Source organism: Sitophilus oryzae, unplaced genomic scaffold (assembly GCF_002938485.1).
Source record: "Sitophilus oryzae breed Bouriz unplaced genomic scaffold, Soryzae_2.0 scaffold_808_pilon_pilon, whole genome shotgun sequence".
In the NCBI taxonomy this organism is placed as follows: domain Eukaryota; kingdom Metazoa; phylum Arthropoda; class Insecta; order Coleoptera; family Curculionidae; genus Sitophilus; species Sitophilus oryzae.
The window spans coordinates 1,113,363-1,138,147 of record NW_022147426.1 but is presented as its reverse complement, the minus strand read 5'-3'; the positions used below and the strand labels follow the sequence as shown (position 1 = coordinate 1,138,147).

General features: G+C 32.5%; 1 protein-coding gene across 1 annotated transcript in view; it reads left to right on the top strand.

Annotated features, from left to right (window-relative positions):
* The window catches only part of LOC115888735 (arrestin homolog), a 355,674-nt gene that overhangs the window by 45,208 nt on the left and 285,681 nt on the right, over positions 1-24,785 (top strand). Inside the window, exon 5 of the mRNA XM_030908556.1 lies at positions 22,534-22,648. Within this exon, the coding sequence (XP_030764416.1) occupies positions 22,534-22,648 (115 nt within the window). The remainder of the gene's footprint in view (positions 1-22,533; positions 22,649-24,785) is intronic.

The following is a 24,785-nucleotide window of genomic DNA, read 5'->3' as shown; positions in this document are numbered from 1 at the left end:
TTGTACATATTATGGTGCTATAAAAAAATCTGAAATGTCAATATTCCATGGGTATAGTGATAATTGAGGCCTAAATTATAAAAACATGCATTTTCTACGAAAACTTGAAGAGATGGGTAAAAAATGGTATAATAAAATTTGATAGACAATTACATTGTGCATCTGATTTACGTAAAATATATAGGGTGTTCCATTTAAATTAAACAAGTTATTGCCGTTTAAAGCTAGTAATTATTTAATATAAATTTTTGGACACTCTGTATAAGGTAGTAAAATTTTTATTATTGCAACACAATATCTGATCAATAAATAATCTTCAGTAAATATTTGGTATTAAAAACTTTGATACCCTGGGAGAAATAAAGCCTTAAAATTTTTACTGCAATTTCATAAACTTGAAAATATTTCAAAAACGGTAAGATTTAGGTGTGATAAACCTTAATCAAATTTACCTTTATTTCAATCGTAGAATCTAAAAATAGAATAATATACAGGGTGTTCCATTTAAAAAAATATAACTATAATATTTTTTACTTATTTGGGACACTCTGTATCTTGTAAAAATATTTTTAAATTGTAGCTCTAATTGACCTTCAATGAACCCAGAACTTACAATTTGTGAAAATCTAATCGTTTAGCTACAATACTCCGTGTCGTATGTGGTGAACAACCCTGTATAATAAGTTACTTATTATATAGTAATTATTATAAAATATTATCGCAAATTTGAATAAAAGTAATTATTGCATACTTCTAAATGGAGCACACATTTTGCTACCTTCCTCTTGCGAGGTTTTTGTGATAATTAGGCTACGCGTTGATATGCAATTTTTTGTCGGTCGGCTATTTAGTTGCAAAAGTGAAAACAATGCATTCCTATATGGTTACGATCGGCGGAATATCTTATTGCATTACGTAACCTTAGGCTATGCGCTGACAGGCAATTTTTAGTCGGCAAACTATTTAGTTGCAGATTTATAACCAATATATGCTTATAGTGCCGCGCTCACATGCAACGAAATAGTCGGTCGCTCGGCTCCAAAAATATGTATTGTTTTCATTTTTGCAACCAAATAGTCGGTCGACTAAAAATTGCATGTCAGCGCGTAGACTTATTGTTTCGAATATTTCTCTTTACAGTATCCAAACTATTTAGAAACGTAAGTCAGAGAATTCAAGGTGTCTCATTTTTCAAATTAATATTTTTGTTTCGAAAATATGCGACAAGTTTTTTGAGTAATCTATACTAATATATTTTTGGCATACAGGTTGATTCTAGGGTGTAGAGGTTCGATAAAAAGGGATTTTTCGAAATTCCAGTTCCAAGGGGATGAAACCTCCCCTCAAATATTACAATATTTTTTATTTAAAAAACGGTCAAGTTTCCGAAAAAACGCTTAAACACGTATATTTTATTTTGTTTTTTTACATATTTTAAGATTTTTTAAAAATTTATACAGGGTGTTTCGAAAAATCTGGTCACTGATTAATCACGATCGGCGCTTGACGTAAAAAGCTGATTTTTGGAAAACGGATTGACTTTAGGGTGTAGAGGTTCGATAAGAAGGGATTTTTCGAAACTCGAATTCTAAGGGGGTGAAACCACCCCTCAAATATTAGAATATTTTTTATTTAAAAACCGGTGAGTTTTTCGGAAAAACTCTTAAATACGTATATTTTATTTTGTTGTTTTACATATTTTAAGATTTTTTAAAAATTTATACAGGGTGTTTGATAAAATATGACCATTGAGTAATCACGATTCTGCTTAAACTGCTTGACGTTTAAAGCTGGCAAACGGATTGACTGTGGGGTGTAGATGTTCGATAAGGAGGGGTCTCTCGAATCTCAAATTCCAAGAGGGTGAAAACGCCCCTCAAATATTACAATATTTGTTATTTAAAAAACGGTTAGTCTTTTGGGAAAACGCTTGGCCACGCATAATTTATTTTGTTTTTTACATATTTTGAAATTTTTAAAATAATCATACAGGGTGTTCGAAGAAGTTGGTAATTGATTAACCATGATTCTGCTTAAACTGCTTGATGTAAAAAGCTTATTTTTGGCAAACGGATTTTTTTGAAATTTGAGAAAATTTTATCCAGGTTGTTTGTATATTTGGTTAAATTATATTGACTGAAAAAAAATGCTATCAACCAATTGTAACATTAACGAAATGAAATCATTTTGTTTTGCAATCGAAATGAGTTTCTATTTGACTGATTTTTTTACATTTTTTTTTGTTTCCTCTAAACTTCTATGGTAGTTAAATTTTGTCCAAACTTTTATTACGGGCGAAAAAAAAACTGTTACCGGATCGTCATGCCATTAATTTGCTGAAAATATCGGAAAAACAATTAAATCGAGATTCAATTATTCCCGTACTTGAAACAATAGCAATGATTCAACGATATATGTTTGCAATAAAAGCAGGACTGACCGTAAAACATCAATAAATGCAAACTTGGCGGCCAACTATTTATTTTTAATTAATATTTATAAGTTTAGCCTTCGTTAATAAAAACACTGCAGTGATTGTTAGTTTTACGGTATCAAAAATGTGTATTATACTAATTGAATGAACAAAATGTAAAATCGCTTATTTCTGGGGCTTACTCAACCGGGTCTCACAATGCAAATTCACCTCAAATATCCATTTAGTTGGTCATTGGCAAGCACTCTCTTATTGTACATGAAAACAACAAAACAAACATTTACTGATCTGGATAAAATTGATAGTTAAATAGTAAAACTAGCCCCCTAGCCACTGACATCACTGACAAAAATAATATTAAGCATTGGCCACATTTAAGAGCAAGTTACTCTTTTATTTTAAATGAAACACCCAGTATATTATTCCGATATTCAATGGGGAATTCATTTTTGTTCTCTTCAAAATACTATTAAGGTTTCCTACCCGTAAAACAAAGATTTTTGTAGATATTTTCATTTTTGTGATTTAGTGTCAATAGATCTTTATTATTACAGTTGAGGGTTGGAACCTTTGGTGTTACAGAGCAAAATAAAAACACTAAATCACTACAATACACCAAAACACTTTTACTTTTCCACCGGACGCGCGTTTCGCTAACCATGTTAGCATCATCAGCAGATGATTATAAACTAAAGTACAATCTACAAGTTGAGCGTTTATATACTCGCCCAGTGGGCACCGAGTGGGCGTGACAAAATCTAGCCAACCGAGTCAGAGCCCGCTGAGCGTAACAGTTAGATTTCCTCCACTAGAGTAGTAGGAACAAAGAACTTGAAGGAATTGGACCGTTGTCTCTGTTCATACTATCTTAACATTTATTAATTCTGATGCTTTCATATGCATCTAATTGCCTGGTCTACCATATCTTATCTGAGCTAAATGTTCTTTAAATCTAGTTATATAGTTTGCCCAACATATTATTTCTGATTAAAATTTTTAAATGAAATTTCATCGTCGGGTATTTACGAAATATCATGTAAATATTGCGTAATGGCAATTAATTATCCTTTGAAGTTTTTAACAAAAAATTTAAACGTATATAGGGTGTTTTATTACAAAAAACCCAACTTTGAGGCGTAATTTTTTTTGAAAACCACCCTGTAAAACTCTATATATTTTTGTAAAATGCCTTGAATTTGCTCTCAAAATTTCATCTCTATATAAACTACCGTTCTCCTTGGAACTTCCGCATCTTATGAGAGACGCCACCCTGTATTTTCATAATATTCAAGTTACAATAACGCACGCAAATCAAACAACAATTTTAATTTAAATTTCATTGTCGTACTGAACTGAATGAATCAATTGTCCAGCCAAAGGGAATGGACAAACAAAATCAACAGGACATGTTAGGGCCGTATGATAACGTCCCGCTCTATCCTAGTATATGTTCAATTAAAATATCGGCCTATAGGTGGAACAAGGCTCAATTGGTTTGCTAAATTTCGCAGATAATTGACCGCAAAGCAAAATTGGAATATCTGAAATGCGAAATTATGTTACTTTGCGTACGGTTCGTGATTTCCAAAGGATTTATATGGTATGAGAGTTGGTTTAATACGTATACCGGTTATTTGTTCCGGAGGTAGTGATTTAGTATTGTGTATTTAATAATACAGGGTGGTCCAAACTGTATTCCGGAAACTTTGAAAGTAAAAACTACTCAGTGAAAAGGCAAACATAATAAATGTCATTATTGACAAAAAATAAACATGATGTGATCATGCATTAACTATATTTAAAATAACGAGGACATTTATATTTCGCGTAATTTATAATTTTTTTGAGTGTTTGAAGTATGATCGAAAAAAAAACGACGTCAAAGACGGTTAGGGAATAACATTCGATGATAATTTTAAAAACTGTTCAAAAATTAACACTAGTTATAGAATGAGAACGAAAAATATTTTTTCTCGAATTTCGAAGTTATGGATGTACTGTAGGTACATGTTTAAAATATGGTACCATTTTTGTAAAAAGCTTATGCCATTTAGATTAAATCATTATTCGACCTTTTGTTTTATTTGTTATTGGTATTTTTCCACCGTTTTGCACAGTTTTTAACAAAACTTCATGGAATATTTATGTTGTTCCAAATCTACACTGGAATTTCAATATAATTCATAAAATTTACAGATGAAAATTTAACGTAAAATTAACACAAAGCGGTAGTCCCTTTACAAATGTATATTTGTTAAATTTTCGATTGTTTTGTTGCGCATAACTCAATATGGACGGGTGAATCCGTTAAATCTATTGTGGAGTGTATTGTATCGGCCAAATATTATTAAAAATTCATTTGAAAAGCTTTCCGAAAACGTTTTCGTTTAAATTTTTTGTTAAAAACTTCAAAGGATAATTAATTGCCATTACGCAATATTTACATGATATTTTGTAAATACCCGACGATGAAATTTCATTTAAAAATTTTAATCAGAAATAATATGTTGGGCAAACTAGAAGATCAATATTAACTAGATTTAAGCAACATATGGCTTAGGTATGATATGGTACACCGGATAGATCTTGCGTTGCTCAACATATTGTTGATAAAAATCATTGTATAAATATTAATAATGTAAAATTAATCGAACAAATGCCAAATTATAGGCAATTAGATGTATATGAGAGCGTCAAAATAAATAAATATAAAAATAATATGAACTGAGATAAAGGTCCAACTTTTTCCAGTTCTCTGTTCCTATTGCTCTAGTCTCAGTAATTGATGGTTACGCTCGATTGGCGTTGACTCGGTTGGCTAGTTTTACCACGCTTGGTCACTGCCAACTGAGCGTCTATATTTATAAACTCTCAATTTGTAGCAAAATAAAAACACTAAATCACCACAATACACCAAAACACTTTTACTTTTACACTGGACGCGCGTTTCGCTAACCATGTTAGCATCATATGCATACCATGTGAAACAGAAAATACTATGAACACTTCTTTTGTTTACGAATTCCCATTTATTAAAGAAAAGGTGAATGATAGTATCAAATATTATGCACATTTCTAATGTGTTTTATTATTCAGTGTTTAACATAGTAGTTATTTATGTATCAGTGGAATTATAAGTGTGATAATTACCGACAAAGTTTCTGTACCGAGGGCCTATGGAGGGACCCTTACCTTACACTTGGTCCAATTTTAAAACAACACAAATGTTGCATTTATTAATCTTTCGGTATATTTGTATTAACGCTGCTGGTAGGAACTTTGTTTGTTACCAGGTTACTATTGTATTAAATTACCTGTTTATAAATTGACGGTTGTTGTCAATCGAGTTCAGTTTTTTGTCAAAAAAAACGCCTTTCGCACGAATTCGGCACACGTTCGAGTACGTTTCCATTAAAATTGAGGAAATATTAAAAAAAAATGAAGAAGCGCGACACGCGTTACTTCCACCTAAAGTGCTCTCTTGTAAATTTACTGTATGTGACATTAATGATGGAAATAAATTATTAATGTGGTTAGATGAGTGTCCATTTTCATTTTATATTATTACTCAAAATCTCGAATTATAGCATCTTAATTCCAATAAATATTCTCAACCTCTTCTATACACAACCTTCAATTTGATTTTCTCTATTTGCCTCTACCGGTAAATTTACCTCTATATCGATCTCTTTAAATTATGTCGCTCATTATCTGTTCGCGCCTGATAATTGTCCTCTATACGTCACCGGCAGGATTGAGTATAGACATGACGAGATGTCACCAGTGTATTAGCACTAGACGCACACGTCGGTATTTTTTCCCGCTAATTACTAAATCTGCCGTTGACATAATCAGGTTAGAGGTAGATGAATGATATCGAGTACTGATTTCTTTCGAAAATCGACAACTATGAAACTATGAACCCTTCCCGGGCACAAACGGTACATTGTGAGACAGGAAATTGTAGAGAGAAACAAACCCTATAACATAGGATACAACATTTTAATGAACAGTGCTTTCCATAAAATCAATAAAATGAAAAATATACGAAATAATATACATGTACTGATTTTTTTCGAAAATAGACAACTATGAAACTATGAACCCTTCCCGGACACAAACGGTACATTGTGAGACAGGAAATTGTAGAGAGAAACAAACCCTATAACATAGGATACAACATTTTAATGCACAGTGCTTTCCATAAAATCAATAAAATGAAAAATATACGAAATAATATACATGTTGTTCAGGCTAGCTAAGACATTTTTGTTAGATTATAATAATTGTTTATAGTTTTAAGTTACTCTACTCTATTAACAAAGTTGAAGAAATTTCCCATTATAAAAACCTTATTAAGGTACCTTACCTTTAAGATGATAAACGACCCTACTTTATATTCGTAAAATTATAACTTTAACTTAACTATTACCACTGGGAATTTTGATCGTAAAACTATATAGCTGTCGCAGACGTCTGTCTATCTAAACAATGTAAGTTTAGGGCAGTGTCGTCCACTGTTATGAATATTAGATTTAAGAACATGAAAATTGTATTGTACGCCTATGGCTATTTTTGAAGTGAAACATTATTTAAGAGACTGGAACGTGGTTCTAAGGAGAGTACGCTTTAGGCGTCCAGAGTACGCTTCAGGCGTCCAGAGTCCGCTTCAGGCGTCCAGAGTACGCTTTACGCGTCCAGAGTACGCACGACGCGTCGAAAGACGCCATCCGCATATCGACAGTTTTTTCTTTGGCTTTTATAATATTGTTACGAGAAATTTTAAACGTTGTTATTTTTAAGTATAATTAATAAGTTTCACTTGTGTTATTTGTCTACAATATAAGTGTGTAAAAGTTATCGTTGTTGAATGTTATTTCAACTGGTCCTTCGACAGTCCGACTACCAGAATCATCCAGATTTTGGTTCTCCGCCAAGATACATTTTGGTCCTACAAGCCAGAAACATTTTGGTTTTACGAGCCCCAACCACATGTACTGATTTTTTTCGAAAATAGACAACTATGAAACTATGAACCCTTCCCGGACACAAACGGTACATTGTGAGACAGGAAATTGTAGAGAGAAGCAAGCCCTATAATATACAGGGTGTCTCAGATTTTAATCGGGAAAATTTAATAGACTATAGAACTTGCAAAAATAAAACAAAAAGTTTATATCAACTTGTAAAATTTAAAGCTTCCTTTTCGAGATACAGAGTGTTAAAGTTACTTAAAAAAGAAAAAAAAATAAGATATTTGAAAAACTATTTAATCGACTTTGATATAACTTGACCCGTTTATAATACTTACTATGGGACTTAATTTGTTGTAATTAGATTTAAGTTTAATGGCCAGCGGCGGCGGTGGGGCATCACTGTTAAATTATTTTAAAGGAAAAAATAGGCACGCCACTGCTTTTTTAGAAGTTTAATATTATTTTTGGATTTAGTAATTAAAAATATTATCTTTTTGTCTCCTGACTTTTTTGTCTATTTTGCTTACTTCTTGCGAAAAAAATTAAATTCTAATTGGTAATTAATATTATAATTGGTATTCTAATGGTACCCTGTATCTCGAAAATGAAGCTTTAAATCTTACAAGTTGATATAAACTTTTTGTTTTATTTTTGCAAGTTCTATCGTCTATTAAATTTTGCCGATTAAAATCTGAGACACCCTGTAGAACACAACATTTTAATGAACAGTGCTTTCCATAAAATCAATAAAATGAAAAATATACGAAATAATATACATGTACTGATTTCTTTCGAAAATCGATAACTATGAAACTATGAACCCTTCCCGGACACAAACGGTACATTGTGAGACAGGAAATTGTGGAGAGAAACAAGCCCTATAATATAGGATACAACATTTTAATGAACAGTGCTTTCCATAAATTCAATAAAATGAAAAATATACGAAATAATATACATGTACTGATTTCTTTCGAAAATCGACAACTATGAAACTATGAAACCTTCCTGGACACAAACGATTCATTGTGAGACAGGAAATTGTAGAGAGAAACAAGCCGTATAACATAGGATACAACATTTTAATGAACAGTGCTTTCCATAAAATCAATAAAATTCTCTAACCCAGTATGAGTTATTTGTCCCTTACCCGCCTTCAGAAGTTTTACTTTGACATTGTATAAATATTAATAATGTAAAATTAATCGAACAAATCCCAAATTATAGACAATTAGATGCATATGAGAGTGTCAAAATAAATAAATATAAAGATAATATGAACAAAAATAAAGGTCCAACTTTTTTCAGTTCTTTCTTCCTATTGCTCAAGTCTCAGTAATTAATGGTTACGCTCGGTTGGTGTCGACTCGCTTGGCTAGTTTTACCACGCTTGGTCACTGCCAACTGAGCGTCTATATTTATAAACTCTCAATTTGTAGATATATGTTTGGTTTTTGGTCATTTGCTGATGAACGTAGCTAGCGAAACACGCGTCCAGTGTGTAAGTAAAGTGTTTTCCTGTATTGTGGTGAATTAGTATTTTATTTTTGCTACTTTACAGTCTTTTTTCGGAACTCCCAATAATGTCACTGTTAATTTAAGTTCTGACATATACGAAAAAAAACTGAAAAATATACAAAATAATATACATGTACTGATTTCTTTCCAAAATCGACAACTATGAAACCTTCCTGGACACAAACGGTACATTGTGAGACAGGAAATTGTAGAGAGAAACAAGCCCTATAACACAGGATACAACATTTTAATGAACAGCGCTTTGCATAAAATCAATAAAATGAAAAATATACGAAATAATATACATGTACTGATTTCTTTCGAAAATCGACAACTATGAACCCTTCCTGGACACAAACGGTACATTGTGAGACAGGAAATTGTAGAGAGAAACAAGCCCTATAACATAGGATACAACATTTTAATGAAAAGTGCTTTCCAACAATTATTCTTTAGAGATTGGACATGAAACAGTTCTGCGGTTGGATAAAATTTTGTATGGCACTCGCGTGTTATAACATACATATAAGTCACTTGAAAGCATTTCCCAGCGTGATTTATATGTAAGATAACACACTAGTAGCATAAATAACTATTATAGCATATTCGACAAAAAAACCTAAAAAAATATCTTATTTCGCCGAATTCCTTACTACCATTTCTTCTCTATTCTAAAAAACTTGTTGGCCAAACAATCGCATCCTGTCCGTGTCTCTTTCTTTATATTTTTGCCATTTGAGAGACAAGGGTGCTTTGTTCAAGATTCAACTCCATTACCATCTATTTTTACAGGAAGTAATTAATTGCTGTCGGTTGTACGGCACAAAGACTCGGTATAATTTAATTGGCGCACAGAAAGAAATCTCTTAGTGGGAGGAACAAACAAACGTGTTCCGGCGAGAACTAAATTTTTAATACAACTCTGACGGTTTTCTTAATTAAAAAAGAAAATATAGAATTGCCGAGATCTGAGAAAGGGCAATTTTGACTTAATTTTTTATATATTTTATTTGTTTTTTTTTTGTAAAAGCAAATATAAGAAGACTTATAATGAAAGAGGTCTCAAAATGAATGATGAGACAGAAAAGACATTCTAGTAAATAACACAAATCGAAAACGAACGGAATCACTATAAGTGGAATTAAGCAAAAACGTAGCAATATCGATAGGTGATTTAAAACTTCTTTACGGCAAACTATTGGCGTATAATCATTAGCCGTGTTATAGACAATACACGTATAATAGTTAAGTTACTTAGGGGAAATTTAGCTCCAAACTTAAACTAAACTGAGTTGGTGTAAACTTTCGGCAACAACTTCTACATGTAGAAGTTTATGTCAGTTTAATAAACTGATATCTCGTACCGGGATCTTAACAGCGAGCGGTTAAATTCTGAAGTAGTGCATTTCCGTCTCGATACAGTCGTGTTTTGTGTTTTAATTTAATTTGTATAACGTTAAGAGTTTCGTGTTTCAAGAAAACATGAACGTTAATGAAGATAACAATGCCAATCAAGAAGTACTTCGAGTATACTAATTTAGTGATTTAAAAAAGGCCATGTCTCGCATCGCAGATCTGATCTAAAACCAAGTCAGTTATTTTAGTTAGTGTTATATACTCAGATCAGAAAACGCAACGGAGAAAATTTTTGTAAAATTTAAAGTGTTATATTTTTGTTATTTTTACAGTTAAAGTACAAACACCAAGAAACAATCCTAAGAAACGATAACAACGAGATAATTCTGGGAGTAAAGGCTAAGCTTGTGAGATGGAAAGAATATATCGAAACACTTTTTAATGATGACAGACCCTGTTCCCCACCACCGATAGATCACATACTGAATGAAAAGGCTCCAGCAATAACCAAAGACGAAGTTGTTCATGCAATAAAAGCGCAGAAAAGCGGAAAAGCTACCGGTCCCGATAAAATAAACGTTGAAATACTTAAACTCATTGCAGATAACGACAGCAGAAGTCTAGATTTGGTAACAGCATTATTTAACAAATTATATAGCTCAAGCAAAATACCGTCAGATTGGCTTAAATCAACATTCGTAACCCTGCCAAAGAAACCCAATGCCTCACAATGTGATGACTATCGGATGATAAGTCTTATGTCCCATGTCCTCAAAATCTTTCTTTGAATCATCCACACTCGAATCTACAAGAAGTGCGAAAATCAGATGGACAACACCCAGTTTGACTTCAGAAACGGACTCGGAACGCGTGAAGCACTCTTCTCCCTAAATGTAATGACACAGAGGTGTAGAGACATGAATGTGAATGTATTTGCATGCTTCATAGACTATCGTAAGGCGTTCGACTGTGTTAATCATCAGAAGATGATCAAAATTCTAAGAACAACCGGAGTTGACGAACATGACCTACGTTTCATATCAGAACTTTATTGGCATGAAACGGCGGTAGTTGAGATGAAGCAGTCAACATCGGAAGATATACAAATCAGACGGCAGGGTTGCGTCTTGTCTCCGCTCCTGTTTAACCTGTACTCGGAGACTATATTTAGAGAAGCACTGGATCGAATCCAGGGCGGAATCAAGTTCATTGAAATCCCAATAAACAATTTCAGATATGCCGATGATACGGTTATAATAGCCAACGATATACAAGAACTGCAAAGCATTATAGATTCCGTAGTCCACTATAGTGAGATGTTTGGACTGCATCTCAATGTCTCCAAGACCAAACTATTGGTCTTTTCTAAGACTCCAATAATGCACACCTGCGTGTCAAGGGACAAACAATCGAACAAGTGACCTCAATAAAGTATTTAGGAGCTAACATCAATAGTCAGTGCGACCCGAAAAGAGAAATATTTTCAAGAATTGAGCAAGCGAGAAAAATCTTCGTGAGAATGAAATCATTTTTTACAAGAAGAGACCTCAGTGCGGATCTCAGAACTCGAATGGCCAGATGCTACGTCTTCTCTGTGTTACTCTATGGATATGAGAGCTGGACACTGGATTCACAGACCGAGAAGAGAACAGAAGCCTTCGAAATGTATTTATACAGACGGATGCTGCGAATCTCGTGGGTACAAAGGATCACCAACAATGAAGTACTCCAGCGCATGCAGAAACAAAAAGAGATACTGAACACCATCAAGGAAAGAAAAATGCAATATCTGGGTCATGTGATGAGAGGTGGTAGATACGAAATACTGCGCCTCATAATAGAGGGCAAAGTGCAAGTGAAAAGATCAGTAGGAAGACGCCAGAACTCATGGCTAAAAGATTTGAGGAGATAGTTTGAACGCTCGTCTGCGGAAATCTTCCGGGCTGCAGTTTCCAGAGCCACAATTGCCATTTGGATCGCCAACCTTCGGCAGGAGAGGGCGTGATAAGAAGAAGAATATATTACAGTTGGGGGTTGGAACCTTTGGTGTTACACAGCAAAATAAAACACTAAATCACCACACCAAAACATTTTTACTTTTACACTGGACGCGCTTCGCAAACACACTTCGCTAACCATGTTAGCATCATCAGCAGATGATTAAAACTAAACCACAATCTACAATTTGACCGTTTCTATACTCGCTCAGTGGATCAAGATCTAGCCAACCGAGTCAGAGCCCACCGAACGTAACAGTTAGATTTCCCACTAGAGTAGTAGGAACAAAGAACTTGAAGGAATTGGACCGTTGTCTCTGTTCATACCATCTTTACATTTATTAATTCTGATGCTTTCATATCCAGCTAATTGCCTGCAATTTGAGACTTGTTTAAATAATTTTAAATTATTAAGATCTATACAGTGTTCTGCCATCTCACACTTATCCACTCAGGAACGCGGAGCAAGATCTTTATCTACCTACCCCACGCTCAGAGTTAGTTAAAAGTTCAATATTATACAACTCGAAAAAAATGCACAATCCATTTGAAATCAAATCCATAACATCATTTTTTTCATTTCGCACAATGCCATTTGAAATCAAATCCATAACATCATTTTTTTCATTTCGCAAAGCATTGAACTCTTATTTACTAGACAAGGCTTCCTACGCCGTAAATGAATTATATTTGAATTGAAAATCGAATTTGATCTTGAAAACACTGGTCTAATGTTTGCTATTGCTATATTTACTAATGACATCGAAATTAATTTATTTAGAGGTCATTGATATTTTGCTATAAACTGGCTAAATATTTTTGAATATTATTTTGAATTATGAAAAATGAAAATTTTTGTTCTTTGACATTGTAAACATTTATAAATGTTTATTTTAACAATAAGACTGACAATATTATTTATATAATGTTTTGTATTATCTTTTGTTTGTTTGTTTGTGTACCTTGTTTTTTTTCTACTTTGTTTGTTAGTTTACCTTTGTCTACAAATTGAAAAATTTTTTGACAATAAAGGCATTTATTTATTTATATTCAACAATATGTTCAGCAACGCAAGATTTGTCCGGTCTACCATATCTTATCTGAGCTAAATGTTTTTTAAATCTAGTTAATATTGATCTTCTAGTTTGCCCAAAATATTTCTGATTACAATCTTTACAAGAAATTTCATAAATACCCGACCTTTCCGGTGGAGGTGTTTTATCCTTTGTGTGTGTTTTTTTTGTTAAACTGTATATCCTTATATCAACTTCAATTTGTAAACTAAGTTTTTTTTTATAAAGTTTAGTATTTGGGATATTATACAGTACATACTTTAAGAATCGAGGGGTTGTTTTTACCTTAACTTTAAAACACCCTGTACAATAATTTCGTGTATAAATTTTCCTAAAATATAGTTTTACGATCAGAACCATCACTTCTGAGCATTTTGTTTTTTGATTCATGTCAATACATGCTTCGGTTCATTTTTAAGAGCCAAATGAACTGATCACGATCAATTTGCAATTTTTTCAATTATCATTACTTTTTGATTTAATTTTTTAATATGACGGGGTGGTTTTGGTGACCATTGTCGTAACGGCACATTACGCTGCATTGGATACTCTATATTAAATTAAAAAAAAAACGTTAAAGACTAACAATACAGTCCTGGTTTTAATAAACATTCATAACGATAATAGAACTAACGATATTAAAGAAAACATCTGTACTACTCAAGTATACAAACAGAAAAAAAAATTGTAAAAATTCCCTAATACTTTGTATTGCATCCGTTCATACTGTCATTGAGGTTGCTATGGAAAAAAAAAGGTTTAAAAAATAAAACTTTTCTTTGCATATTTTTGCCAGCAAACTACATACAAACACCTCTGCGAAATGTCAGTAAATATCAAGACGCTACCTGTTATTATGATTATCCCTCAACTCTATACCCTAAACTTGTGACTATTTGCACGAACTTTGAGTATTTACTTCTATATAGTCGGAAGGAGTTTATATCCCTTGAATAAACACGAGCCCATTGGACGAATTCTCACACAGGAGCCGGGGATCCTAAAATCCCATATTTGGGTCACGAACTGATTTGTCTTGTGTTCGAATTGATTATGTTTTGGTGTAATGACAGAACAAGTGGGGGCTTGTTTCTGTTACGGGTAGTTTCTATAATATTTCAAGCGGCTTAGTATACTATACTTTGTGTAACTAAAACTGTACAGTGGCAAGGAATAAGTCTGCACCACATTAGGTTATGCAGGGTGGGGCATAATTGGAGCTATTTCGGCTATAACGAAATTTGTTCATAAATGTTCATAAAAAAATTAAGCCCGTTAATACTACAAATTATATTTTATCCTATCGTAGTATATTTATGTCGAACTGCTTGAATCCATTTTTGCTAATGATCAAATCGGTGTAAGAAATTGTGAAGCTATATAAAAAATCGGTAAAAAAACTTTTAAGTTAAACGGTTTTATCTTATGCACTGAAAACTAGAAAATAATAATAACAATTAGGTATTTTGAACTTCTAGTTCAGAAATATTTTAGTACTAAGCAGAATAGCTTTTAGGCATATTAGACTAAAATAAAAACGTGGGGCCCATTAACTATTGCTGTAATACTTTCTTCTATACTAAGTGTGGATTGCATCGACTTACTATAATCGTAACTGGAGATTTTGACAATCAATAACCAGCCGTGGCGGCTTCACCAGCGAACGCCGAGCTCATGATCTACCAAAGTATAAAGATATGCTTTGCCATAGGTAGGATTTCGGAGGGGCCCCACGTTTTTATTTTAGTCTAATATGCCTAAAAGCTATTCTGCCTAGTACTAAAATATTTCTGAACTATAGAAGTTCAAAATACCTAATTGTTATTATTATTTTCTAGTTTTCAATGCACATAAGATAAAACCGTTTAACTTAAAAGTTTTTTTACCGATTTTTTATTTTCTAGTTTTTAGTATTTAACGGAAATGCCTACCGAATATTCCTCATTCTATTTAATTCATTTAGTGCATCATTATTACATGGTTTTTTTACCTGATAATTTATTACAATCTAATTCCTCAATACATAGCCCTTCCAGAGACTTGACTCGACTTAGAGCCACGTATGCGTGCCCTTCCTCAAACAATTTTGAGCCCAAATACACTACTGCATGGTCGACTGTGCTGCCCTGCATTTTATGGACGGTGGATGCCAATGACAAAATTAAGGGTAACATCCTTCTTTCAGCCGTACCATAATTGAATTTTTTCTGGAAACTGTATGGCTATCGGGTGTATAACGTGTATGCCGTCTCTGCCAAAGTCAATCCAAACTGATGGTACATCTGTTTCGTACATTTGGGTTCGACGGAACTGAGGCCAAACAATTTCTGTAATGTGGCCTATAGCACCATTTACCAATCCTTTTGTAACGTCAATGTTGGACCGCAACATTTTCACAAATTCATCACCTATTTTTTTTATCTGTCCTTCTAACGTCACACAATCTTGGACACAACTGTTCTGGGCACGACTCATGCCCTCACCTAATACGCCATTTTGTAACGACGTCCATCTTGGATTTTAAATTTTGTCATAATCACAGTATTCTACTAGTGTAGCCCTTTCATTTGATACCCATATTGAGGGGTTGTGGAAAAATATGAAATCCGCCATTTTGTACCGGCGGCCATCTTAGATTTACAATGTTATAGATATTACTATATTGTATTGTCATCGGAACTAAAGGTGTGTACCAAATTTCAGATCAATCTGACAACAGGAAGCTACTTAAATTTCAATTTCTAATTTTGACCCAAATAAACAAACTAATAAATAAATACCGTACGGGTCGAGCTAAATAAAACCGTTTAAAAATGTTGTTTCGGGGCAGTTGAATATCCGGGAATGATGAGTTGTTGAATGTTATTGCACCCAACAACGCCCTAATTACGCTCTCCTTTACGCGTTAAAATTTTTTCGGCAATTTTATTAACATTTGAAATTGTCACAACACAACACGACGCGACGCCTAGTTCGAATTTTTTTCACTTATTTTTTACTAACCGTTACATCACACAAACCTCGTACCTGTTATCGACGCCTATGGTCTTTATGATAGGCAGTCATTTTCACGCCGTGCCTGCGCACCCCGTGTCCGCTGATGTTTGCGAGTAGCGGAGTAGTAGGCTTTGGAAACAGTTGAATGTGGGAGATTGTTGATTTCGGCCAGAGAAGACATTTTTGGTCAAGCTAGTTAGAATTATATTTAAAATATCAATTTCTGTTAAAGATATTAATCTCCCGATTACCTGAGTGTTTCATAGTCTCAGTAACTGTACTAGCCAAACATTAAAATATTTAAATATTCTGACAAAACCACGATTTCAATATTGTTTTAATGCGATCAACGTGACGGCGGCGTGTAATACGTACTGGTAATTTATGATTTCTGCCGTAGAGTGCGCTGCGGTCGGAATTTGTTGAAATCAACTAAAATGCACCTAACCTATACATTTTATGTTTTTTTTGTGGAATTCGGTAGTTTACGATACATATTATACATGGCCCAGTGGACTCAACTAAAATACCAAAATTCGCACAAATACAATCTCATTTACTGCTGTAACGCGTTATCCGTGGTTATCCAGACGAGAGGTTTGACCCTAACTTTAGTTTAATGTGGCGGCAAGCTTGCCAGATGTTTATTGTAACGGCCAAAATGGAAGCGATATTTCTTATCAACGGTCTAGACGAGTCTAACAAACGGTCCAGACGATATTAACACCCTGCGAAACAAAGATAATTATCAGGATACTAATGAATTTAAGGACCATATAAATTTTAGTGATACAAAATGAAAAAAAAGACTCAAAAAACCGTGTAACAGAACGAACAACAGACAAAACAAATTATTTCGTTAGAAGTATTTAGAAACATATTTACTTGAATGGGATTAGACAATGATTCAGAATAGATTTATCAGATTATTCATTTTATTCAGATTTATCGATTTATTGATTTATCGGTTTATTGATTTATCGATTTATTGATTTATCGATTTATTTTGATTTATTGATTTATTGATTTATTGATTTATTGATTTATTGATTTATTGATTTATTGATTTATTGATTTATTGATTTATTGATTTATTGATTTATTGATTTATTGATTTATTGATTTATTGATTTATTGATTTATTGATTTATTGATTTATTGATTTATTGATTTATTGATTTATTGATTTATTGATTTATTGATTTATTGATTTATTGATTTATTGATTTATTGATTTATTGATTTATTGATTTATTGATTTATTGATTTATCGATTTATTGATTTATTGATTTATTGATTTATTGATTTATTGATTTATTGATTTATTGATTTATTGATTTATTGATTTATTGATTTATTGATTTATTGATTTATTGATTTATTGATTTATTGATTTATTGATTTATTGATTGATTCATTGACTCATTGATCCATTGATCCATTGATCCATTGATCCATTGATCCATTGATCCATTGATCCATTGATCCATTGATCCATTGATCCATTGATCCATTGATCCATTGATCCATTGATCCATTGATCCATTGATCCATTGATCCATTGATCCATTGATCCATTGATCCATTGATCCATTGATCCATTGATCCATTGATCCATTGATCCATTGATCCATTGATCCATTGATGCATTGATGCATTGATGCATTGATGCATTGATTCATTGATTCATTGATTCATTGATTTACTGATTTACTGATTTACTGATTTACTGATTTACTGATTTATTGATTTATTGATTTATTGATTTATTGATTTATTGATTCATTGATTCATTGATTTATTGATTTATTGATTCATTGATTCATTGCCTTATTGATTCATTGCTTTATTGATTTATTAATTCATTGCTTTATTGATTTATTGATTCATTGATTCATTGATTCATTGATTCATTGGTTCATTGGTTCATTGATTTATTGATTTATTGATTTATTGATTTATTGATTTATTGATTTATTGATTTATTGATTTATTGATTTATTGATTTATTGATTTATTGATTTATTGATTTATTGATTTATTGATTTATTGATTTATTGATTTATTGATTTATTGATTTATTGATTTATTGATTTATTGATTTATTGATTTATCGATTTATCGATTTATCGATTTATCGATTTATCGATTTATCGATTTATTGATTTATTGATCTATTAGAATTAAGAACACATATCGAACATCTGGTAAATTCTTTAATAATGACAGCTTAGATATTTGCAAACCTTATCACGTTATAATAAATTCCGTTATAAAAAAAAGAAAAATATATTCAGAGATGGAGTTTTAACAGTTCAAAAGTAAAATATATCAATTCCAAAGAAAATTTTAAAAAGTGTATGACTATTTTAGTAAATACCATTTTAATTTTTTGTTATTTATCACGGCCTACTAATAAGAAAATGATATATATTAAATATTGCCGTAAATAGTGAAAATAAATATAGAGTGATATATATTTTTGAGAAGCTCATAGCAAGGCGGATCATACGATTTATAAATATACAGGGTTTTCTATTTGAAAAAATATAGCTTTAGTTCATATTTTCAAAAATATTTTTTTCGTAGAAAAATAGACAACGCCACTATATTCTACGTAAAAAGTTCTACAAGAATCAGTTTTCACCTTCTCGATATCATCCATAATAACGGAAATACGGTGGTTGTCCCAAATTGCAAAATTTTCGAAAAGACCCTGTAGCTCAGAAACGAAGAGGGCTATAAAAATTTTGTTTACAGCATCTTCCGTTTGACAAAAAAGTGAGACAGGACTGTGCAAATCGCGTCCTCCTATCTTTACTTATAACGGAGATATCGTATGATTTCAACCAAAATGGGACACCCTGTACAACTTATTTGCCCGCCGCTGCTTTCAGTTAGTAAACGTTAAATAAGATTAGACAGAGGTCCGTTCAGTTTGTTGGATAAGGGGGACATGACAACTCATTTATTACCATTAATATTCAGAGCCAGATCTTTACAGTTGGATAAACTAATGCCAGATGTTGGCACGTCTAACTCTTTGTTCGAAATAATTTCCATTTTAATAGAAGTTTCTAGACGAATATAATATTTTTCAACGCCAATCATTTCATGCACTGTTTAAAAATTTCCTTACCTTATAGAAAGAAATATTTCAATAATGGATAAGAGTGCTAAAATTCAAAATTTGAAGTTTGTAAGACTACTAGAAGTACAGATTTTTCGAATTTTGATAATCGGTGAATGTGTTACTGTAGAAAGTAATAGTTATTTTTTATACAAGACGATAAAATGGTATTTTATGGTCGACCGAAAGGATTAATTCACGAGCAATGAAATCGCGAGTGAATTAATTTCGGGAGACGATAATGCAATATTATCGTCGTGTATAAAACAATATTTTTTCCATAGCGAGTTACGTTTTAAAAAATATTCAGAAATTATTATTTCAAGGAATTTATTACGAGTAGAAAAAATATTGTGCTGGGTTGGCGTTGGTTTCTATGTGATTTGACAAATAAATAAAGCTGTCTCTTTAGTTGTCAGTTTTGAGTCAATATTTTTTAATTCTCTTTCGTGTCGATTGCTGATTGAATTAGAGCCGGAAATGGCTCAAAACGAAATAAGTAAATTACCAACAGATATTCAGACTGAGGCGACAAACGCCATATCCAAACTACTTCCATTTAAATCCCGAATAACTTACGAAAAGAAATACAAACATTTTCAAAAATGGAAGCAATTAAAAAACGTGCCAAAAAAAATAAAATTTTTGACCGATCCTCGCTGTTAAAGTATCATTTAATCTACTCTTGCAATTAAAGTACTAATTTATCTACTATTTTTGATAGGTATAAGGCAATTAACAGTTGCTATGGAAAAAATCCAAGTCCAAGAAGAGTACCAAAATGGACGTCACAAGATTAAGAAACGACGAAACTAGATCAAGGGTTCAAAAACGACTTACAGAAGAGTTGCAAACATCACAGAGTAGAGATAAGGGAGACATAAACATCGAATGGGAGAAAATTAAAGACACAATTCTTGAAATAGGAAACAAAGAGTTGGTCTGTAAGAACGAGAAAAAAAAACGAATGGATGACCGATGAAATTATCGAATTAATGAGATTAAGAAGAGAGGCTAAAACCACTGAAAACAACAGATACAAAAGTATACATCGGGAAATACAAAAGAAAGTAAAAGAGACGAAAGAACACTGGTTGAATGAAAAATGTGCCGAAATTGAACAACTGCAAAAAGTACATGACTCCTTTAATATACATAAAAAGGTTAAGGAGATCCCTGGAAATTATAAAAAGAGGAACGCAAATATATTGGTGGATGATGATGGGAACATAGTAATGGAACTGACATCAAAGCTTAAGACATGGAAAACATATATCGAAACGCTGTTCGAAGATGACAGAAATAGACCTTTACCCCCAGAAAATGATATAGAAACCGGACCAGAAATAACAACAGATGAAATAGAATATGCGCTGAAGAACGTGAAGAACGGGAAAGCACCTGGCCCAGACGAACTACCCATTGAAATGATAAAACTGCTTAAGGAAGATAGCTTGGATGCACTTGCTGAGCTCTTCAATGCGATCTACAGATCAGGAACGATACCAACTGGTTGGTGTCGACCTTCATTGTGATTCCTAAGAAAGCCAACGGAAGATTATGTAAAGATCATAGGACAATAAGCCTAATGAGCCCTACACTCAAATTATTTTTAAAAATAATTCACAACCGTGTGTATACAAAACTGGATAACGACATCAGCGATACACAGTTCGGTTTCCGCAATGGAGTTGGCACGAGAGAACCATTATTTAGTATAAACGTGTTGACTCAGCGCTGTTTGGATGTTAACAAGGATGTATACGCCTGCTTTGTGGACTATGAGAAAGCATTTGACAGAGTCCGTCATGAACAACTTATCAAAATTCTGAGAGAAAAGCAAATAGATACCACAGATGCCAGAATTATTGAAAACTTATATTACGACCAAACAGCAAACATCAAGATAGACAGATAAATACACGGAAAACAGCAACATCAAACGTGGTGTACGACAGGGATGTATACTTTCCCCGGTATTGTTTAATATGTACTCGGAAGTCATCATGAGGGACGCATTACACAATGAAGCAGCTGGAGTAGTAGTAAACGGAGTTCCTATAAACAATATACGATACGCAGATGATACCGTACTGCCAGCAGAAAGTATACAGGACCTGCAACGAATGGTCCAGAAAGCGTATGAAACAAGTATCCATTATGGCTTGAATATGAACCTTAATAAAACAAAATTCATGATATTTACCAAAACACCAAATTAAAATACTCAACTGATCGTAAACCATCAGATAATAGAGCGAGTCTATAAATATAAATATCTAGGAACCCTGATCAACGACAACAATGATTACTCATCAGAATTAAAAACGAGAATTGAAATAGCACGTAACACCTTTATTAAAATGAAGCAATTCTTTTGTCGCAAAACTTTAAGTAACCACCTTAAAATACGAATGCTAAGATGCTACATATTTATAATAATGCTCTATGGTATAGAAGCTGCCACTCTAACAAAACAAATGCTTAAAAAGATAGATGCCTTCGAGATGTGGCTTTACAGAAGGGTACTCCGGATATCATACGTTGACAGAATTACCAATGAAGAAGTCTTACGAAGAGTCTCAAGTCATTATAATTATTACAGAAATAAATATGTCTATAATATTGTTACTAACAATTTATAACAAAATTGTAGAAAAGGTTCTTCCAAAGAAACTAAGAAATATAAAAATAGAAAAAAACTATTGGAATAACCGTTGTTTTTTTTATTCCAAACTTTAAAACAGCCTGTGCAATAATTTCGTGTGTAAATTTTCCTAAAATATAATTTTACGGTTAGAACCATGATTCCTCAGCATTTTGTTTTTTGATTCATGTCAATACATACTTTGGTTAATTTTTAAGAGCGAAATGAACTGATCACGTATATTGCTGTTTATTTAAATATATGTTTTGTAGTAAATTGATCATACTCCAATGCAATCACTTTCATAAACACAGATTCAGTCGACGTACCTTACTTATTTCTTAACTTACAAGAAGTTCAAATTGTTCAAGAACAATTTCTTCTATATTCTCTTCTTGTTCCAGGTACGGCAGGGAAGATGAAGAGGTGATGGGTCTGAAGTTCTGTAACGAAGCTGTCATGTGTTTGACCCAACTTTACCCGCCCCCCACGCGGCCTGTCTTCACCACGCCCTTACAGGTCAGTAGCACTCTTACAGAGGGACGTTTATGAAGGGGGATGGATTGGTGAAATTTCACGTCCGAACCAGACGGGAATCGATTAATTGAGTTTTTGCGTTTCTCTCTTGTCACGGAAATGAATTATTAATTTTTATTCTACCGAGACAACGAAAACGTACCTTTATATTTGAATAAATAAGTTATTTTTTAATTTAGTTAAATATTTTGTCTATAAACCTCATGTAGGGCATCAATTGTTATTGTTAATAAAATGTTTTTCTTTGTTCTTTGTGTTTTTGCTTCTGAGGGCGGGAGAAGATGTATCTCCTGAAACAATAAAAAAAATTTTCGGTTAGATGTTGTTCTAGTGGTGAAAAATCTAGAATTCTTTTCAAGAAATGAACCTGCAACAAAGACGACCCAAAACTGTTAGTTTTGGGTCGGTATTTACATGTGTGGAAGTAAATCGCATAGGGATCTTATTAAGTCGGAGTGAGAGAAATGCGACGGTGTGCTGATGCGGCGTTGCCACAAATAGCCGGTGCGCCTTTCTCTATCAAGTAAAGTAAAATCACGATCGCAAACTGCTTATTTTTAAAAGATAACTAGATAAAGTCATTAGATATGTTTCTGAGCATCTCAAATGGAAATATAAGAACATTCTGAAATGGAAATATAAAAATTCTCTCGGTTTTTTATCGAGTATATCACGTTAAAATCGGATTTCAATTTATTTCATTCTAGGATCGCTTGCGTTCGTAGCTTGGTACTCGTCAATTGCATCGCTCGTTCATAATCGAGCGATGTCGGTTATTTCAATAATCGAGTACTCGAGCGAATTTTCGCTCGAGTTATCCCATCACTAGCTAGAACATAAATGGAAATAGTTGAAAAAGCTGAAAATAACGTTGAAAATGGTACGTTTTAGGCTCTTTTTTAGAGGGTTTAAATAAAAGTTCTTTTTAAAAAGATGTTTTTAATTAAAAATTTTATTATACTGTTGCATTGCCAAAAATTCCAACCTCAACCGTATTTTACAGAACAGATATTAAAATTAATAAAAAAGTTTCCACATTTTCCGGATGGTGAGACTATATAAAGAATATTAAAATAAGTTCGCGACTGGCAGTCTGTTCCTATTTCTTGAAATGTGTTTTATTTCGCTCTACCTGATTTATTGAAAAAGGTTCCAGCTGAGGAGTCGGAAATATAACGACATAGAATTTGTATTTCAAAAGTTATCATAATTTGTCGGGATATGATTACTATATTATTTTATATTGTCTTTTCTGTCTGTCTGAGTTTTATTATAGAGAAATATGTATGTAAAATATAACTGTAAATGACATGTAAATCCCATCAAAAATATAAAATTAAAAAGAGAATGCGAGTTATTCCTCTACAAAAAATTGCCAGATTTGATGTAAAACGAAGTCACATTATTGTTATGATTAACAAATTAAGGTTTATGTAGATGTTGATATTATTTAGTAATAATTATTTTTTATTAGAGTATAATCGGTCTTTAATGTTTGTAGAGACTTTTGCGATCTAAGTTTATTTATTGATCAGTTATTGTGTTGCAATGATAAAAATTATACTACCTTATACAGAGTGTCTAGAAATTTATTTTAAATAATTACTAGCTTTAAACGGCAAAAACTTGTTTAATTTAAATGGAATACCCTGTATATTTTATGAGAATCAGATGCACAATTTAATTGTCTATCAAATTGTATTATACCACTTTTTACCTATCCCTTCAAGTTTTCGTAGAAAATGCGTTTTCTTATAATTTAGACCTCATTTATCAATATACCCATGGAATATTGACATTTTAGATTGTTTTTAAAACAACAAATGTACAAAATGTACAGGCTAGTAATATTATCGTATTTAGTAAAACGATGATATTACTAGTCCATTTGTATGCAAAAAGAAAACTATTTAAATCTTTATAAAAGAGTATACCATTAATTAAATATACCACCAGTATTTCCGCCCAAATACTAATTAATTACGTACTTAATTGTGTTCGTTAATTAAATTATTCTAAATAAATGAGGATTTGAATCAGAAACCAATATAATAATAAGTTATGAATTGTCATAACTATGTAGGCATTTGTCAAAAAATGAAATATCATTTTTAAGGTG